A 20,338-nucleotide genomic window follows, 5' to 3' on the forward strand; every position below is an offset into this window, starting at 1 on the left:
GAAAAACTCTCCTAGGCTGAACCTAGTCCAAACACTCCTTCTACCTCCAGTTTGATATGTTTAAAGTGCCAAAATATTTAAAAGGTAGAGTTTCTGCTATCAAAACCCTATCTATGCTTCAAATAAAACCAAAGAGACCAACACAGCATATTCATGGCATGAACAACAGAATGAGACCCTGGATGAACCAGGTAGGAAATATTTTTAGGAAAGGAACTACAGAAAATAAGAAAGGAAATATGGTGAACCATATGAGCAGTTTTACACAGCAGGCTTTTGTGCAATACTTTTTTAAAAAAATTCTGCTTAAATGAATTGAAATCTATCCTTAAAAGAACATTACATACACTGCTCATGCTAAAGAACTACAGCTATAACTATGCATTGTTCAAAAAATTGTGACTAGATGGTTTTATGTAAATAAATCCACAGAAGGGAGTTGATCACAATCTGCATATCTTAAGGAGGGAAGTTAGGAAGAATTCCTTCATTGAAATGCTTTAAGATATGTGTCTGTGTGCATTAGGAAGAGAAACAACAAATGTAATATCACCTGGGACTGCTGCTGTTTTCTCCAAAGGCAATGATCGGTAGGAATAGAAGAGCTCATAATTTAAGCGCGCTTCAGATAATAATAACAACTATAAATTTCAAAGCAGGGAGCAAGATGTAGATGAACACAGCTACAGCTTGAAGGGTGAAGGTGTCTTCCAAAACTGAAAAGCAACAAGTCATCTTTCCAAGTAGAGAGATTCTTGAGTAGTGCAAATATTTAAGCAGTTATACAGGAATCTGCCAAGATAATTTTCTTTGCCTGGTGGCTCAGTGGTAAAAGAATCCGCCTCCCAATGCAGGAGATGTGGGTTCAATTCCTGGGTTGGGAAGATCCCCTGGAGAACAAATGGCAACCCACTCCAGTATTTTTGCCTAAAAAAGCCCATGGACAGAGAGAGGAGCCTGATGGGCTACAGTCCTTGGGTCTCAAAGAGTCGGACACAACTTCGCCAGTAAAAAGTAGCAAAATGTTCCTGGTTTGTCTCTTTCTTTCTGAAAAAATTACTTGTGAAGACAAACTGCACTTTCCGCAAAGTTCTGCAGACTGCATTCAAATAAAGTTATACTGTTTCCATTGGTCATAAGATATAATTAATCCCATAAGACAACACCCTCCTTACAAAGTAAGAAAAAACAGATTTTTCAGAATTCTAAATATAACCTCAGCGAAGAGGAATAAAAATCATTAGAGAAACAATGTTAAGAACTTTCTTGCTTAGAATGTTCTACTTTGAATAATCTCACCACACCAAAGTAGACAAAAACACAAGACTTTTTACCTGTGTAACTACAGGAAATGCAAGTTACTGTGTTTCAAGTTCGCTCCAGTTTACTGTAATAGCTCATCAGGCTATATATCTTTGTTTAAATCGCAAAGGCAGGAGCTCAAAACATAGCATAAAATTAACCCACTGGGCGCTCCTTTCTGAGAAAACAGCCCGAGTGGAAGAAGCCCCTAACATCTGAAGCCACATCCCGACACAGTGCGTGGGAAGGACCGGAGATGGGCACAGGGCACACCAGGCAAATCTTCAGACACTCAACAGGAAATGGCTGGGCTCTGGACAGTATGAATTCAATAAGCTGTTTAGAGACACAGGAGGAGCCGTTTGACTTTTCCTGCACAGTTGCAATCCTTCTAATTGAGACAGTGTGATCGCTGCCCCAACTCTCAGCTCTCTGTGGTCAAATACAGAGCCCTCCAGCTCTACTGTGTCTGGAAAAGAGATCCTTCTTTCAACAAACAAATATCCCTGGAACCGCCTGGGATGGAAAGGGGAGGGCGAGGTTCGCGTCTCTTCTGGGCTCTGGGCAGAGAAGAACCCAGTTAAGTGCGGTGGATCAGGGGTGAGAGAGAAGGTGCGTCGCCAGCTTCGCGTCCTCGCTGGGGACGGGGACCTGGGCGCTCCGGACGCGATGCTCCCGGGAGCATTGACAGCATTACCTTGTTTTCTGAGCGCTGATCTGAGCGGGGCAGCGCCGGGTCCGAGGCTGGAAGCCAGGAGCAGGAGCCGGAGCAGGACTCCTCGGATTAAATCCATTTCACCGCGGGCGCCTGCAAAGTTTCACCAAGTCCCGGGCGCACACGGAAAGGGCGTCTCCTGGGAGACGTGGAAGACGCGGCCTCCGCGGAGCCCCTGACCTGGGTGAGCAGGCGAAGGGCTGAGGGAGCTGGACCAGGAGGAGTCCAAACAGGCAGGACTGCAGCCGGGAGGTCGGCGTGCTGGAGTAAAGCCGGCTGCGGGCGGCAGGGCTTTTCGGAGCGGGGCGGGCGGCGCGGGGGGCGGGGGGTGAGGGGGCGGCTGAGGAAGCCGACAGGGAGGGACTGGCTGGCCGTGGGAGGGAGGGAGAAAGGCTCTACCCGCCCGGGGATGGAATTACAATCGAGTGGAAGTGAGAGGGGCAGGCCCTGAGACATCTGACTCTTCGCCCACCGCTGGGGCAGACAGCCCGCCCATCACCCCTCTAGCGACCCCCTGCGCAGCCCTTCCCGGCTGGTGACCTAGATTGGCGCGCTAGGAGGGGCCGACTTCAACCTCTAGAGACGCAGGGCAGGATTTAGGTGATTGCGAGCCCAGGACCCTCTGCCTTGGTTCTGATTCTGAAATCTTGCGGGGCCTCCCCGCCTTCCCCTAGTAAACTCTCCTCGGGCCGCGCCCCTCTGGGTCGCTTCCACCTTCCTTGGGCACTTTTGCCAACACCTCCAAAGGTGGCTCTAGCCGCTCCACCGCCCGCGGGGTAAGGGGCGTAGCAGGGGGGAGGCGCGAGGGTCTGAGGTTTGCAGTGCGGGAGGCTAGGAGGAAGAGGGGGCGGGGCCGGCCGGGACCCAGGCGCTAAGAAGATAAATGGGATTTAAAACGCGCTTATGGAGAGCTGAAGCCGGTCACTCTGTTGGAAACGCCGGGTGGAGATTAGGGCAAGGCGCGGGGAAGTGGGGTGCCCTCCCGGTAGAGGAAGGCAACTGGAGACCCTCCAGGGGAGGAGATGAAGCTTTAGGTTAAACCCGGCTTTGGGGGTAAGGAAGCGAGCTCGAGCTCCCTGGTAGACCGGGAAAACACGGCTTGGAGAGGGGAGCGCGGCAGCCAAACTGGACCTGGAGGCCAACAGGGGGTCCTAGCCACTGATCCTGGGACCAGGGTCACCAGATCGGCTCCCTGTTTCCGAAAAAGACCCTTTCTCCTCCGTATTTGCTACGGAGAACTCAGGAAAAAGCGCATGTTGCCGGATTTCCAGGTGGCGAGAGGAGACGCCGGGACTCCAGTCCTGTTGCACAGCCGCGTGCTGATCTTCGAGCCAAAGAGAAGAGAAGGCGGATACAATAAATAAACCAAGAGGGAACAAACCTGGAGGAAAACGCAGGCTTCGCCAGTTCCTGGGGGAAGATCAAAGGCCCTAGGAAGTACCCCGTAGAGGAAGCCTGGGTGGCTGACCTGGGGGACTCCGCGCCGGCCCCGCCCCACCGAGCCGCGCCCGGGAGGCTCCTGGCGTCCAGGCCCTTCATTGTTAACCTGGCTTCAGGGAACCGGAGGGAACGATGTTGACTATCTCCCTTTTTCTCCTCCCCTCAAAGATTTCTACTTTTCTTTTAGGAGGGAAGTATCTATTCCCTGGTTAGAGGGTTTGTAATGGGCCGGATCTGGTTTATTAGCAAAGCTGAGAATACGTTCCCTTTTGTTTTGGCGTTCTCAAGTGTACTACTGTCCATAAAGAAATTCAAAGCCCACTTCGACTTGAGTCATTGGAAGTCTTAGATGTGAAAGCAGAGTTTGTCCTTTTACACGGAGCTGGAGGGGAAAATTCGTACAGACTGCGCCCTTCACTTTGAAGGTGATACTAAATGTATGTCTGGTAGCCAGGCATTGTGTCTGCCCCCCAAGGCTGCTAGTCTCAAAGCCCTGCCTCCATTCCACTCAGGAGTCTGTCCTCAGCATCTTTGCCTTGAGCTCCACCTGTGATAAAGAGCGTCTACCTTACCACCAGCCGAGAAGGTGTTGGACCTAAGGTGACACCCAGAACCAAGTAACTGTTACCCTGAAGTTATCTCCCATGTTGGTTCTGCTCTTTCCCACTTAAAAATTATTCTCCCTGATTTAAAAATTGGAAGTAATATTAACCATTAATATTATGGCTAGCATTTATGTATCACCTACCATGTACCAGACCCTCTTTAAAAGACTGTTTAATCCCACTGTCAGCCATACCAGCTAGGTATTGTTATTAGTATTATCCCCATTTGACAGATGAGAAAGCTGAAACATGTAAAAGTTAACCACGTTCATGCTTAGTCGTGTCCCACTCTTGCTACCCCACGGATTGTAGTCTGCCAGGCTCCTCTGTCCACGGAATTTTTCAGTCATGGATACTGTAATGGGATGTCATTTCCTCCTTCAAGCCTTCTTCCTGACCTAGGGATCGAACCTGCATCTCCTGTGTCTCCTGCATTGGCAGTAAATTCTTTACCATTGAGCCAACTGGGAAACCTGTGAAAGTTAAGTGACCTGCTCTAGATCATTCAACTTCTGAGAATCAGAGCTTCAGTTGAATCAGGTGGTCTGGTTCCAGAGTCCAGACTTTGAAGAAGACAGGTGCGAGCTGACACAGCAGTGGACCAAAAATCCTGAGATCCATGTGTTTAATATTAGGCTCTCCTTGTAGTGTATCTTGGAAAAATGAAGGGACTAGATGAAATCATTGCCATGTTCCAGGGTTTGCTTTCTCTTTATTATCTAATAAAACAGCACCACCTAATCCAAGTCTCTTTTTCTCTGAACGTTCCTTTTCTCTTAAAAAAAAGTTTTTACTGGAGTACAGTTGCTTTACAATGTTGTGTTAGTTTCTACTGTACAGCAAAGTAAATTAGCTATATGTAAACATATATGCCCTCTTTTTGGATTTCCTTCCCATTTAGATCACCACAGAGAATTGAGTAGGGTTCCCTGTATATACAGTAGGTTTGAATGTCTCTTTTCAAAAATCTATACACATTGTCCATTGCGAATTTTGCAAGGCTGAGTTTCAGCCTTCCTGCTGACATCCTCAACAAGCACCTATACACTCCTCACCCTTGGCCTTTCCATCCTCTGCAGCTGGCTGTGGGTGATCAGGAAGCTGACTTGGTTCTATCAGAGTCCCCTTTGTTTCTTTGCTGCGATTATCTTTGGTTATATTGTTATATTTTAGTTTTGAGGACCTCTAATAGCTCCAGATTCTCAGGCCATGGAGATAAGACCTTACTTCTTGAGATCTGCTTGTTACAAATCTAGGGCACATGTTAGACCCAACTTCTTCCCTTCACTTGTCAAATTACATCCCTTAAGGTTTTCTCTTCTTCTAGTCCGACAACCAGTTTACAGCACTTGTAAATCTGATTAAAGACAAATGGAATACTTGTCTTTGACTCTCTTCCTGCCTTCTGGGAGGAGGGGAGCTAAAGAGGGCAAAGAAGCTTTGAATGTTTCATTAAAAAAAAAAAAAAAAAAAAAGCTGTGCAAATTCACTTGAGGTCTAAACTCAATTAATAAGGTCACCAGCAGAAGAGTGACCTGCCTGTTTTACTCAATATTATGAGAGAAGAGTATGATCTTTCCTCCATGGAGTGGATTCGGAGGCTGTTAGAAGAAAGTAAAGGCAAAGTTACCAATTATAGGATGTTTAGAAAGTCCATGAATGAGAGTGAGAAATAGACAGCAGCAAAGAAGCAGCTTTGGATTTAATTAATTTTTTGAATAGGTTGCATATACATATAAAATTTGAATGTGCATCAAGTGGAGTAAACAGTGAGAAATAAGTTTCCTTTTACCCTTTCCTGCGTCATAAGCAATAAATATTAAGACTTTTTTGTGTGTCCTTCTACAGTTATTTTATGAACATACAAGCAAATATATATATACACATATACTTAACACAAACAGACGCACCTTGTACATACGTTTTAACCTGAAGTGCTAGTCTCTCAGTAGTGTCCAACTCTTTGCAACCCCATGGACTGTAGCCCACCAGGCTCCTCTGTCCATGGGATTTCCCAGAGAAGAATACTGAAGTGGATTGCCATTTCCTTCTCCAAGGGATCTTCCTGACCCAAGGATCAAAGCTGGGTCTCCCACATTGTGGGCTGATTCTTTACTGTCTGAGCCACCAGGGAAGCCCAAAGTGAAAGTGTTAGTCACTCAGTTGTGTTCAACTCTTTGTGACCCCATGGACTGTAGCCTGCCAGGCTCTTTTGTCTATGGAATTCTCCAGGCAAGAGGAATGGGTTGCTATGTCCTCCTCCAGGGGATCTTCCCATCCAGGGATCAAACCTGGGTCTCCTTCATTGCCATCTGAACCACAAGGGAAGCACTTTTAACCTGAAGTTCCTTCCAAATTAGCAGACACAGATCTGCCTCCCTCTTACTTACTGCTGAATAATATTCTATTGTATCATGTACAACAATCTGTTCTTCCTCCTGTTGATTCCAGTGTTACTAGTATAGACCACATTGCAGAATAGTTTTGGGGTACATTGCTAGGCTAGCCATTGCTCAGCCAGAGGGTAAGTACCTTTTCATTTTGATAATTTGGCCAAATTTACTCCTAAGGATATTTTACACTTTACACTCCCACAAGCAATGCAGGAGCATGACTATTTCCACAAACTTTCACCAACACAGTATCTTATCAGACTAGAACTATATATCATATAGTACATATTACCTGTTTTAAATGACATAAAACATGTACAGAAAAATGCACAAACAAGAAGTGTGCCAACTGATGAGTTATAGCAGAGTGAGCACATATGTGTAACTATCATCCAGACCAAGAACTAGAACATGACCATCCACCCAAGAATCCCTCCTCGTGCTTCATCTGTCCGTGTATATATTTTTGAAGAAAAAGAATGAGGAGAGTTCACGCTTCCCTTTCACTTTTCCTGAAAATACACAAATAAAAATAGATCAGCAAAAAGTGTAAACACTCCCCATCCTCAATATGAAGCAAGCATTAACTGAACTATATGCTAGGTTCTGTGCTGAGAAAAGAATGCTTTATAGGAAAGAAAAGACAACAGTCTCTTCCACACTCAAAAAAAGTGGAGTTTTGATGTGAGAAAACAGTGCATACAAAACAGAGCAAAGGAAGCACCAGATGAGAGTGAACACGCTGTTGGTATGTCAGGAGAGGAAGATCCTGGATTTCAAATGGTAAGCTACGTAATCATATACTATAAAATACAGCACTCCGAATCACAAATGTTTAAATCATGCTTGCATACATAACAGGATTCACCAGAGACAGGACTGGAGTCACCAGGGTATCTCACCTGGTATTCCCAAATCTGTGGACAAAATAAGATGCAGAACAGAGTTCCAGGGTTAATTGAGCATGGGAAGGAAACTAGGATGCTGTTTTTACTTCTTATATTGTAATCATTGTAATGTCTTTGCATGTGCGCTAAGTCGCTTCAGTCCTGTCCAACTCTGCAATGCTATGGACCGTAGCCCCCGGGCTCCTCTGTCCATGGGATTCTCCAGGTAAGAATACTGGAATGGGTTGCCATGCCCTCCTCCAGGGGATCTTCCCGACCCAGGGATCCTGACCCAGACGGGTTCTTTATTACTAGCGCCACCTGGGGTAGCCCAGGAATGTCTTTATTTGGGTTGAAAAGAAAGTATGAATGCATTTTAAAAGAAGATAGGGCAGCCTACTTGGAGTATCTGGTGGGAGAGGAGGAATGGTAGGGACTGAGAAACAAAGAGGCTCCAGCCATCTTTCTTAGAAGGAGAGAAGTCTGAGACAGGCAGGCTGTTCAGAGGAGAGGGGGACATGAAAGGCAGACCTAATGGGTCATGTGATTCTATCTGGTGCTGCCAGATTTAATGTAAGAAAGAGAACAGGAGTTACTATCTTCTTGGAAATGCACGGAATCCCCCCCACCCCACCACCCCCAACACACACACATGTTAAAGACGTTGGGGTCTCCAGAGCTGTGAGGTCACCAGCGACCACACACACACAACACAACAAAATGCCGGAGCCCTAAGTGGCCGCAGGCAACTGCTCAGCAGACTAACGGGCAGCTATTTCAAGAGTCAGCATGCAACTTTCAAAATGCAGGGCTTGTTTGTGAAATGACATGATCTCCAGAAAATCTCGGTGGACTAGAGGTCAGGAGACCTGCCCTCTGGCTCTAGCCCTGTCTGGAACAGTCAATGGGACTTTAGTGATTCAGCTGACCTCTTTAGACCTTGTTTTTCTCCTCTATCAAATGAGGGTATTGGATGAGACGACGTTTGTCCTTGTCCTGGGGCTCACTGTTTCAGAGTCCACAGAAGAACCTCCTTACTTTTCCAGAATAGACAGATGCCAGTACTTAAAAACAACAAGAACGCTTGTAAAAAGTTTATTCTCAGAAAAACTTTGTGAAGTTGGAAAGCAGGGTCTCTTGTGAAAGAAAGAAAGAGGGAAGGAGGAAGGGAGGGAGGGAGAAAGACAAGACAAAATGCAACATTTAATACACACACGCACAGCAGGACAAAAGCCTTTGAGAAGGCTTAGGGTGCAGACCCAGAGTTTCCAAGCAATCATCTCCAGTCTACCCAGACAGAGGGAATAGGGAGTTGGGAAAAGGGAGGGGAAGGGGAGACTCCTCTGGAGAGGTGGGCGTAGGAAGCAGAAGAAGCCTGGCTCAGTTTCGGGGTCATTTAATGACAGTGCAAATAAAAGCAGATTTTCTGCTGCCAAAAAAAAACCTGTGGAAAAAAGCAGAATGCCAGTTTTTCCATCTGAGTTTGATTGTATTTGGGTGTTTCTTAAAGGAGGAAGTGAGGAGGAGGGGACTGGAGGTTTGAAGATACAGTCTGATGTCACCAGGTGGGACATGTCAAGGAGGTGCAAAACAGCTGAGGAAGGGGAGACTTGGCTTGTTCCCAGCCCCTGGGGAGGAGAGGTGTGAGAGGAAAAGATTTAAGCCAGAGAAGAAATTGTGTGGCCTGTCAAGATGGCAGCACTGCTTCAAGGAGGGAGGAATGGGATAGTTTCCAAGGAAATTCTAAAAAATAAAAGGGAATGGCTTAGATCCATGTTTAAGTTATTTGTCAATATAAAGAAAGATCAGTGGTGAAGGATGAGGGAGAAATTGTCCTTGCTTTTCTCCCCTGTGTAATAGAATGTAGGCAAGAAGCAAGACTAGTTGCATCCAACTCTTTGTGACCCCGTGGACTGTAACCCACCAGACTCCTCTGTCCATGGAATTCTCCAGTGAACCCACTAGTGAATACTGGAGTGGGTCGCCATTCCCTCCTCCGCGGGATCTTCCCAACACAGGGATCAAACCCACATCTCTTGTGTCTCCTGCATTGGCAAACAGATTCTTTACTACTAGTGCCACCTGGGAAGCCAATGGGATGTACAGCCTACTTCAAAGGCTGTGACCATCAGATGGGATAACCCAGGGCACTGTACATACCATACCCTTGGCATTCATTAAATGTTGGCTTTCTTTCATTGCATCACTCATGTTTATCACGGAGACAGGCTAAGTCCTCTCCAGAGTTAAATTCCAGAACCACTAGTGGATTATTGCTAGGATGGCAAATAAGACTCGAGGCCAGAGATAAAGCTTTGATCTGAATAATTTCAGTGTAAATTGGAAATAAGGTTTCCAATACAAGGTTTGTACTTTGGGACAATGAAAGACAGTTCCAAAAAAGATAATGATATACAAGATAGAGATTTTCTAGGGAAGGAATAATGGCTAGGCCATCAAGATGAATAAAGATACACACAGGATACACTTAACCACTGGTAGCACTCCGATTAGTCCTCTCTGTTCCTGGGAACATTGAGCCCCATTCATATTTTCCTTCAGCTTTAGTGCCTCTTAATTAATCCTGTATGCGTGCTTTCCATGTTCCCTGTTTCCTGCTTTGTTTATTACTTGTTATATGTCCCTGGATGAGTCACATTGCCTCCCTGGCAGCAGTTTCCTGGGATGAACTGGAAGGAGCACAAGATCTTTCCCAGCTTGAACATTGTTGCATCCATGTTTGGGCAACGTGGCGTCAGGCACATCCTCCTCAATTACGTCCAGATCCCAACCGCTTATCCTGGGAAATGCTACCATGGCCCTGGTGTCTGAGCTGAAGGATTAGACCAAAGTGGTTGCTGAGTCCAGATGATAGGGGAAAAGATGCAAGAAACAGATGAAGAATGTCAGATGTTGACTTGCAGGAAGAAGGCAGTCCTCAAAGTATTTATGTGGGTGAAAGGAGAGGGATGGCTTTAATTGTGCTTTGGTCCCAGACTCTATGATAATCATGGGTTGAGGTGAAATAACAACAGCACATAATTCAAGCTGTTCACTTTCACCAGCATGAAAAGCAGACAGTAGCCACATAGTGAGTTTAATTTGAAGATGTAAGAAAGTGTCCCCACGTATTCTCACCCATGCAGGTGTATACCTGGGCCCTTCTCAAAAAGTAGAGAGCTATATGTAAGGAAATTAAGACAAAGAAGAAACCCAAAAGTCAAGGAAACAAATTGGGAGAGAAAGGAACAGAAGTGGAAGATACTGAGATCAAGAACATTCTCATGTATATTCTCAAATATACTGAAGTAGTTCATAAGTTTAATAGCATAATTTCACATTTTAACAGTTTAACATGTTTCCCAGCCTAGAATACTGGAGTGGGGTGCCATTTCCTACTCCAGGGGATTTTCCTGACATAGGGATGGAACCTACGTCTCTTGTGTCTCCTGCATTGTCAGACAGATTTCTTTACCACTCGCACCACCTGCAAAGCCCAATGACCAGTAAAGTATATGTACGTGCTTACTTGCTCAATCATGTCCGACTCTTTGTGACCCCATGGACTGCAGTCCACCAGGTTCTTCTGTCCATGGGGATTCTCCAGGCAAGAATACTGGAGTGAGTTGCCAAGCCCTCCTCCAGGGAAGCTTCCCGACCCAAGGATCAAACCCAAGTCTCCCACATTGCAGGCAAATTCTTCACCATCTAAGCCACCAGGGAAACCCCACCAGTCAAGTAAATAAGAAAATTACCTGTTCAGATAGATGACTCTTTACAGGTGTGCCCTTCTTTAAGAAATCTGAACATATGTAAAAGATCCATTTGGAGCATGACTGGGATTTTTTCACATTTAAAAAAATATTTATAAAAGTCACTACAGGGAGATTTTCCCAAATGTTTTAATTGAAAGTAGAGTAGATAAACTAAAGTGTTAACTTCAGTTCATATATATTCAAATATAAAAATAAAGCATTATTGAAATGAAAATGTAAGTTAGTGAAAAAAGTAGAATACATGTACCAAAATTGAGATTTTATTTTAAAATTCTTAAATACAAATGTTGTAGTAGTAGAAGAAAAGAGTTATAATTAGAAAAAATATCCTTCTTAAAATGTTCTCCATCTTCCTCTCTCACATTTTCTTGGGAAGCCAAACCACGTTTTCCTTAACGGAGAATGCTATGCTAAGTCACTTCAGTTGCGTCTGACTCTGTGTGACCCCATGGACGGCAGCCCACCAGGCTCCACCGTCCCTGGGATTCTCCAGGCAAGGATATTGGAGTGGGTTGCCATTTCCTTCTCAAATGCATGAAAGAGATAAGTGAAAGTGAAGTCACTCAGTCGTGTCCGACTCTTAGCAACCCCATGGACTGCAGCCTACCAGGCTCCTCTGTCCATGGATTTTCCAGGCAGGAGTACTGGAGTGGGGAGAATAGAATTGCTCTAAAATTCTCTATACTTTTCAGGCACCCACAATCTTCTCTTCCTATAATACCTGCTTAGTCTACAAAGTAAACTTTACTGTTATCTCTAAGACTCCTTATTGGGATGTTTAAAGAACTAGGAATCTAAATTTTAAATCCCTCACATGTCTATAAATTTAATGTGTCACATTCATGATTAAACAACATGTGTATATGTATATACAGATTTGAAGGCTATGTAAGCAGGGATGGGGCTTCCCAGGTGGCTCAGAGGTAAAGAATCTGCCTGCCACTGCAGGAGACGCAAGAGATGCAGGTTCAATCCCCGGGTTGGGAAGATCCCCTGGAGGAGGGCATGGCAACCCACTACAGTATTCTTGCTGGGAAATGCCATGGAGGAGGAGCCTGGTGAGCTACAGTCCATAGGTCACAGATAGTTAGGCAACTGAGCAACTGAGCAAGCAGGGATGGGAGGAAGGAGATGTGATGGCATTTCATCCTCAAACATGTATAAAGGAAAGTTTGTAAGCTATACGTTTTCTGAATTTTATTTTAATATGTGAATGATACTTATTGGACTCTAGGATATTAGAACTTCTAAATTTATTTATTATTAAGAGTTCATTTTCTGTTATATTTTTATTAATAGTAAATTAAAATGACTATGGGTGATAACTTGAATTTCCCTTTAAAATAATACTGTCTCCCAAGTCCTCAAATTTTTGACTTGATCATGAATTTAATATGTTCAGAATTACTGTTAACATGATTTACACACTTTCAAGCAACAACTAGTCTAATGTAGTACTATCAAAATAAAACTGGATAGTTTTAAAGCTAATAAATGTCAAGAAAATCATTCTCCCACAACTCTTGCAAAAAAGTAATAGAAGCAGGTTTCAGTTTTCTCAATAGTCATGTCACGAACAAAAGCGCTTATGACTCAAGAGGATTATTGAGTGGAGAAAAACAACCAACTGCTTCTGAGGCCAACAAGATGATGACATTAGCAAAATTTGCCTTAGCCCTATTAGACCACGGACTAGACTGGGGACCCCATACTCAGCTGCAGGGGCCCAATAGCGTGGCAGTTATAGAGGTTCTTGCCTCCTTACACCTTCCTCACCCCAGGGACCATGAATGCAGAAGCAAGAAGACAGACCAGAAACCTGAAGTGGGCTGGCCAAAGAACTTCCTGTTCTCTGCTTGACCCAGCCCCTTCCTGCCCAAGGCAGTTTAGCTGACCAAGAACTGGTCATGACCAAGAACAAGGCGTGAGATTTCCTAACTGCTGGTTCCTCCATCCCAGAATAATGCTGTGTGAATTGTCATGTTACTAAAGAGTTTGCCATCAGTTAGTTAGGATGATTTAAAAAAAAAAACAACACACCCCTATTTCCAGGGAAATTAGGGAATATTTGCATTTTCACAGAAAATCAAAGCAGGAATGAAGTAAATGGCCTAAGTTGCAAATGGATAGCTCTTGAACAGTGGTCCATACTTGGTTACATGTTAGGCTATTGTGGGGAAACTTCATAAAACACAAATGCCAGAGGTTCAGATTTTATTAGTCCAAGATGAGACCTCAACATTGGAATTTTTAAAAACTCACCAGGTGATTTTAATATGCAATCAAAGTTAGGAATCTTGATCTAGAATCACTGATCTGTATCCCAAAGCCTGAAGGTGAAGACATCTGAGCCCAAGGGGACCACCACGTGGAAGATGCTGCAGATACAATTTCTCCACTGGATAAGGGGCTGGTCTGGAGCAGCACTTCTCAGACACTAACATGGACACTTCATCTCTTGCAATCTTGTTGTTCTAATGAAGATTCTGATTCAGTAGGTCTGAGTGGCTCCCGAGATTCTTCATTCCTAGCAAGTTCCCAGGTGGTACTTGTGCTTTAGTTCTTGAGTGGCATGGGTCTAGATGACCTTGAAGATCTCTCCTCATTCTAATATTCTATGATTCTCTGAATTGAAAGTATTAAGCCTTGAGGGGAATCCTGCAGAGAAAGAGTGCCTGAGGGCTTGAACTCACAGGGCCCCACTTTCCTAGCCCTAACATAACGATGAACAACAGATTTGCCAGTTAGCACAACTCCTTCAATATACACTTGGGAGGAGTCAAGCTGATACAGATCAAGTGGAGAAGCAAATACACTAGGGAAACATTTCCAAGTTCAAAGCAGAGTTCACATCAAAGAACTCAGAGGCCTACTCTAAAGCTCTTCTGAGAAGACCTGGTATAAACTTAGAAATCCAGGCATAAGAGTATTAAAAATTAGGGACAAAAAATGGACATATGATATTTAAGCAAATCAAATGATTTTAGCTTACATTTTATATTTTAAAAACTGTGAAACTATCTTTGAATAAAAAATACTAAAGATAAGTGTGGTAAATGCATATAGCAAAAAAAAAAAAAAAATCATACTCTAAGTCATTTAATACATGAGGCTAGGGTGATCTATTCCAAAGTAATTTTTTAAAATCTTTAAGGAATTCAATAAAATGTGTTTATCCACTTGACTTGACATCCTTCTTTATCAAATGTTCTGTCTAGAGAGAATACTGCCGCTTTGGCTGGTGATTTTCTGGAGAGGTTCTCCTCTGTGTTGAGACTATGATCAGACAGACACCATCAGAGGATGAAGATGAGGAAGGAAACTGCAACTGAAATAAAAACAAAACCTAGGTTCATAAACAGTATCCTCACAGAATTTTAGAAGTTAGAAATTGTACAAAACATCAAAAGCCCAATTCCAGGGACTTCTCTGGTGGTCCAGTGGTTAAGAATCCACCCTGCAATGCAGAGGACACGGGTTCAGTCCCTGGTTGGGGTACTAAGATCCCAGGTGCTGCCAGGCAATTAAGCTTGTGCTCCTCAACTACTGAGCCTGAGTCCTCCGGAGCCCACACACCACAACTAGAGAGTCCGCGCACCACAGCAAAACATCCCCTGTGCCTCAACTAAGACCTGAGGCAGCCAAATAAAGAGATAAATAAATATATTTTTTTTAAAGCCTGGGGATTCCCTGATGGCTCAGTGGTAAAGAATCTACCTGCCAATGCAGGAGACACAGGTTTGATCCCCAGTCTGGGAAGATCCCACATGTTTCAGAGCAACTAAGCCCGTGCACCACAACTATTGGGCCTGTGGTTTAGAGCCCAGGAACTGCAACTACAGAGCCCACATGCTGCAGCTTCTGAAGGCCAGGCACCCTAGAGCCTGTGTTCTGCAACAAGAGAAACCAAAGCAATGAGAAACCAGTGCACCCCAACTAGAGAGCAGCCCCTGCTCACTGCAACTAGAGAAAAGCCCGCACAGCAGCAAAGACCCAGCACAGCCAAAAATAAATAAATAGATTAAATTATTTTTAAATAAAGCTCAACTCCAGAATTAATGTAATAACTTCCAGAGTTTTCTAGGATTCTTAAGAGTGGTCTATTGCAGTGGTTTTTAAAGATAGTGCTGGGGACCCTTGAGTAGGGTATCTGAGACCTTCTTGTGGGATTTGTAAGGTTGAAACTATTCCTATAATATTAGGATGCCATTTGCCTTTTTTGACTTGCCTTCTGTCCCGAGAATTTGATGGGGTTTTCAGAGGCTGCATGTCACACATCCTGTGATAATACACTGACTGCAAAAGCAGGTGTGAGCATACCATCTTCTATTAAGTGAAAGTGAAAGTCACTCAGCCGTGTCTGACTCTTTGTAACTCTATGAACTGTAGTCCATGGAATTCTCCACCCCGGAATACTGGAGTGGGTTGCCATGCCTTCCTCCAGGGGATCTTCCCAACCCAGGGATCGAACCCAGGTCTCTCACATTATAGGCAGACTCTTTACCAGCTGAGCCACCAGGGAGGCCCAAGAATACTGGAATGAGTAGCCTATCCCTTCTCCAGTGGATCTTCCTGACCCAGGAATCAAACTGGGGTCTCCTACATTGTAGGCGGATTCTTTACCAGTTGAGCTACCACGGAAGCCCCATCCTCTATTAAAGTGGATGTTTTAGAGACTTGCAGAAATGTGAAATAAGGCCATTATTCTCAGTGATCTCATGAGGGGAGAAGAGATGCTTAGAAGGCAAGAAAAAACACCTCAAAGGGTATGACCACAACCCTGACCCTCATAAAAGTACCCCAGTATCTAAGAAGGGAGGGCTTTGCCTACACCCACAGGATGCGCACTCTTCTAAAAGGAGAACCGGACTGAGAAGGGCTTTTTGCTAAACACTTTCTGGAGATATGGAATAATTTAAATTGACCTTAGATGCTGAGACCTCCTGCAAGCATGTGTACCTGTTATAATCAACAGAAAAGTCCGAGTCCATAACCACATTGGGAGCCCAGGAAAAGTAGTCAGAATGGGCTGCCTGTGTACATTCTCGCCTCCTCTCATGAGGAATGAACCTCTCTACACCTGGAAGTCGAGTCTCAGCAAATGCCTGTCCCTGCCCTCTCCACACCTTGAATTCCTGTGGAAGTTAGCGGCTAGCCAAAGGGAGGGGACTTCCCTTCTGCCTCTGAAAGTGTGTGTCCACGTAAGAAGGAGGCAAATTAATACATTTAGTTAATTAAACTAAGGGGGAAAGGGAAGTGAAAGTGAAAGTCGCGCAATCATGTCTGACTCTTTGTGACCCCATGGACTATAAAGTCCATGGAATTCTCTAGGCCAGAACACTGGAGTGGGTAGCCTTTCCCTTCTCCAGGGAATCTTCCCAACCCAGGGATCGAACCCAGGTTTCTTGCATTGCAGGCGGATTCTTTACCAGCTGAGCCACAAGGGAAGCCCAAACTAAGGGAGAAATTCATCTTAAAGACAGAGCTATCAGGATAGAAAAATACTGGCACTTACCAGGGACTGTGGAGAGGGGAGGGGCTGGCTACAGAGGCGCAGTGCATTTTGAGAGGATGATGAAATTGTTCTGTGTCCTGACTGTAGTTATTCAACTGTATGTGTTTGTCATCTTTTCTAGAACTGTAAGCTATATGCAGATGATACCTCCACAAACCTAATTTTTCAAATTGCATATCATGTCCTTTCTATTTTAAAATTTGTTCTCTGTATTTCTTTAACATTCTTTCACTGTGACTATTTCCTGAGTGCTTAGTATTTGTCAGGCACAATGCCGAATATTTAATACTCTGCTGAACTATTTCAAATTGCCATGTTCACAGGTCAAAAGATGATCAAGTATCAGCTATTCCAGGTGATTAAACCTAATATTTACCTCAGCTCTTTGAGACAGATACTATTATTATCTTCATCTTCAGTTGCAGAATGAGGTCAGAATGGTTAAGTAATTTTCCCAAAAACACATTGAAGGAGTGAGGTTAAATTTTTTTTTTTTTTTTGGTTAATGGATAAAAGTAGTGCAACCTAGAGATTCCCAAAGGAAGAAGAAAAGACCTATTCACAATACCATCACCCACAATGACAATATTTTGGTTTATTATCATCATATATTTTTCTAAGCATTCAATAAAAATTATTCTGATGCTTTTTTCTAATAACTGAAGAAGAGAGATGCAGACATAGAATAAATATAGCAGAGCTCTAAATGAAGATTCTGTCTTTTTTCAGCTTGTCAGGCATTTTGATAATTGAAAAACAGATTAACATCTAACAGTTTTAATTTTTACAATCCATCTTCTCCTCTCTTCACTTTCTGCCCTGTAATACTAGTCAATGTCACGTATTTAAGATGGCGATTGATAATTATCATGAGTTTCCAGTGCAACAGAAGCATTTAGAAAGAGCCTAAAAATACAGGTATCCACATAACTAATTACCACATTAATTTATCTCCAGAGCCTTCTTATCGTCTCCCTCCTATGGGTCATTGATAACCTGCCGTCTTCAGCTGATTCACTGTGTCAGAAATAGAGAAAGAGCCTTGTAGAGTTAATTCCAGTTGCCACAGAAGCTCAATACACCCCCAAGAAGCTTTTGAAAAAAAAAAAGAAACCTTAAAAAGGTCTTTAAAAGTAGTTTTTTATGTTGGGCCCAACAGAGTAATAATGCTTCTTTAAAGATAGCAGGCGTGTGGGCCAATCAATACGCCATTAAGACACTGAGAGCCCTGAGATAGGATTACACGGTGAAGAAATGGTGAAACCTTTCACTTTTTCATTTTCAGCAAGAAGAATTGAGGGAAGTGGCTTTTTAAATTTTATTTTTACCTGAATAGCCTTAGGTCATACAATTTTTTCATCTTAGAGCAGGATGTTGACCCTCAGTCCACACAGAACCAAGAGATGAACTTAACTTCGTGTTTTCTCTTACAGCATGACTTTAGCCCCAAGTCTGGCCAAGCTTTCTGGTTTGGTAGGAAAAAAAACACAGCTCCTTACCTCATAAAGACTCCTGCCAATTATTGCCCTGTTTCCATTATCGAAGATAGAGGAGCTTAACCAGATGAACTTACAGAGTGATTTGGCTGCACTTACACATTAACTTGAGCTCTGAAACGCCTTCTAAATAGAAGTCAGTGGTCTCGGAGAGATTTTTAAGACTGGAAGGATCTGTAGCAGTCATTGTATTCCACTCCTAATTTCACAGATAATAAAATAGAGACCCAGAGTGGTTAATTGACTTAAGACCACACAGATGCACAGATAACTCTGGAGTTGAAAATGACCATAAAACCCTGACCTGTAAATCAAATCAGTGGCTTTCTACTTTAAGCAAATCTTAGTGTAACTTCAGGGAGTTTTTAAAGATCCTGATGCCCAAGCTGCACTTCAAACTAATTAAATCGGAATCTCTGGAATGGGCCCCAGGCATAAATATTTTTCACACTTTCCAGGATATCCCCATATTCACTCTCCAAGGGCAGAGAAACTTTGAGTAGATTCTCTCACTACTGTGAGTGTCTGCAAATTATTTTTATGTTTTTATGGGCATATAATTGCTTTACGATGTTGTGTTAGTTTCTGCTGTACCAGGAAGTGAGTCGGCTATATATATACACATATATCCCCTCCCTCTTGACTTCCCTCCCACTCTTACCCCCATCCCACCCCTCTAGGTTGTCACCCACCGAGCTGAGTTCCTTGCACTGTACAGCAGCTTCCCACTAGCTATCTATTTTATATGCATGTGCGCTCACATGTTTCAGTCATGTCCTACTCTTTGTGACCTTATGGATGGGTAGCCGGCCAGGCTTCTCTGTCCATGGGGTTCTCTAGGCAAGAATACTGGAGTGGTTGCAACGCCCTCTTCCAGGGGATCTTCCCAACCCAGGGATCCAGTCCACATCTCCTGAATCTCCTGCATTGCAGGCAGATTTTTTACCTGCTGAGCCACCAAGGAAGCCCATTTATATTATGTGGTAGCAAATATATATCAATCCTAATCTCCCAATTCATCCCATTCTTCCTTACCTCCCTGTGTACACATGTCCGTTCTCTATCTCTGCGTATCTATTCCTACCCTAGAAATAGGTTCATCTGTATAATTTTTTCCAGATTCCATATACATGCATTACTATACAATATTTGTTTTTTTTTTCTGACTTACTTCACTCTTTCTGACAGACTCTAAATCATTCATATCTCTACAAATGACCCAATTTTTTCATATGACTGAGTAATTCTATTGTATGTATGTATCACTTCTTTATCCATTCATCTGTTATTGAACATGTAGGTTGTTTCCATGCCCTGGCTATTGTAATCTGTTTTTTCAAAGTCAGCCTTAACAGAATCATTTGGTGTACATGATTTTGAACATACTCCAGGTCAGATTTTGCCCTGTTGATCTTAATGACATGAAATCATTAGTACTATTTTATAAATATTTTTAGCTGCCTTTGGGGTAGTTGATAAGATTATTCTTCCTGGGCTTTTATGATTGAGTGGGGCATGTGACCAGCACTGGCCAATGAATTGTTAGCAAATGTTACTCTGGGTTGAAGCACTTAATTGCTGGTTCAAATCTTCCAAAGTTCTTATTCTATCACAATGCTCAGTCTTGTTCCATGGAGCTACTTTTCTATAATCCTGGGTTCCAGAGTGAAGTTAATTCTCTCAAGGGGTATATTCTCTGGATGAAAAGTAGACCTCGGTTGTTTTAAATCACTAAGATTTTGCAGTTGTGTGTTGCCACAGGATAACCTAACCTATCCTGAATGATTGACTACATAGTCCTAAAGTTAATATTATGTGAAAAGTAAATTATCTTTGAAAGTGAAAGTCGCTCAGTCTTGTCCGACTGTTTGCGACCCCATGCACTATACAGTCCATGGAATTCTCCAGGCCAGAATACTGGAATGGGCAGCTGTTCCCTTCTCCAGGGGATCTTCCCAATCCAGGGATCAAACCCAGGTCTCCTGCATTGCAGGCAAATTCTTTACCAGCTGAGCTATCAGGGAAGTCTTCTCCCCCAAAATCAATACTCAAGATTTCATTGTTTTCCCCACTTTTATATTTCAGGCAGATCATAAATATATAATCTCAAGCCGAAACTTTTGAAAGTCTTGTCTTCTTCCCAACATTGACTCAGCTATTTCCATCAAAAGTCAACTAAAGAATCACAAAGAAGATTCCCAGATGTTCA

General features: G+C 43.4%; 1 protein-coding gene and 2 long non-coding RNA genes across 4 annotated transcripts in view; 1 reads left to right on the forward strand and 2 right to left on the reverse strand.

Annotated features, from left to right (window-relative positions):
- Positions 1 to 2,298, reverse strand: part of EGFLAM (EGF like, fibronectin type III and laminin G domains) — a 195,819-nt gene extending 193,521 nt beyond the window's left edge. For both annotated transcript variants that reach the window (XM_055554439.1, XM_055554438.1), the window contains exon 1: positions 2,000 to 2,298. In XM_055554439.1, coding sequence (XP_055410414.1) covers positions 2,000 to 2,096 — 97 coding nt within the window. In that variant the 5' untranslated portion in view covers positions 2,097 to 2,298. The remainder of the gene's footprint in view (positions 1 to 1,999) is intronic.
- LOC129632763 (uncharacterized) lies at positions 2,070 to 3,778 on the forward strand. The gene is made up of 2 exons (XR_008704659.1): positions 2,070 to 2,201; positions 3,289 to 3,778. It is a non-coding gene; the product is annotated as an uncharacterized LOC129632763 (long non-coding RNA).
- Positions 3,779 to 13,188: 9,410 nt separating this feature from the next.
- On the reverse strand, positions 13,189 to 18,230 carry LOC129633005 (uncharacterized). The gene is made up of 3 exons (XR_008704797.1): positions 18,133 to 18,230; positions 17,572 to 17,650; positions 13,189 to 14,446 (listed from the first exon to the last, which is right to left on the reverse strand). It is a non-coding gene; the product is annotated as an uncharacterized LOC129633005 (long non-coding RNA).
- Between the last annotated feature and the right edge of the window lie 2,108 nt (positions 18,231 to 20,338).

Source organism: Bubalus kerabau, chromosome 18 (assembly GCF_029407905.1).
Source record: "Bubalus kerabau isolate K-KA32 ecotype Philippines breed swamp buffalo chromosome 18, PCC_UOA_SB_1v2, whole genome shotgun sequence".
NCBI classification, from domain to species: domain Eukaryota; kingdom Metazoa; phylum Chordata; class Mammalia; order Artiodactyla; family Bovidae; genus Bubalus; species Bubalus kerabau.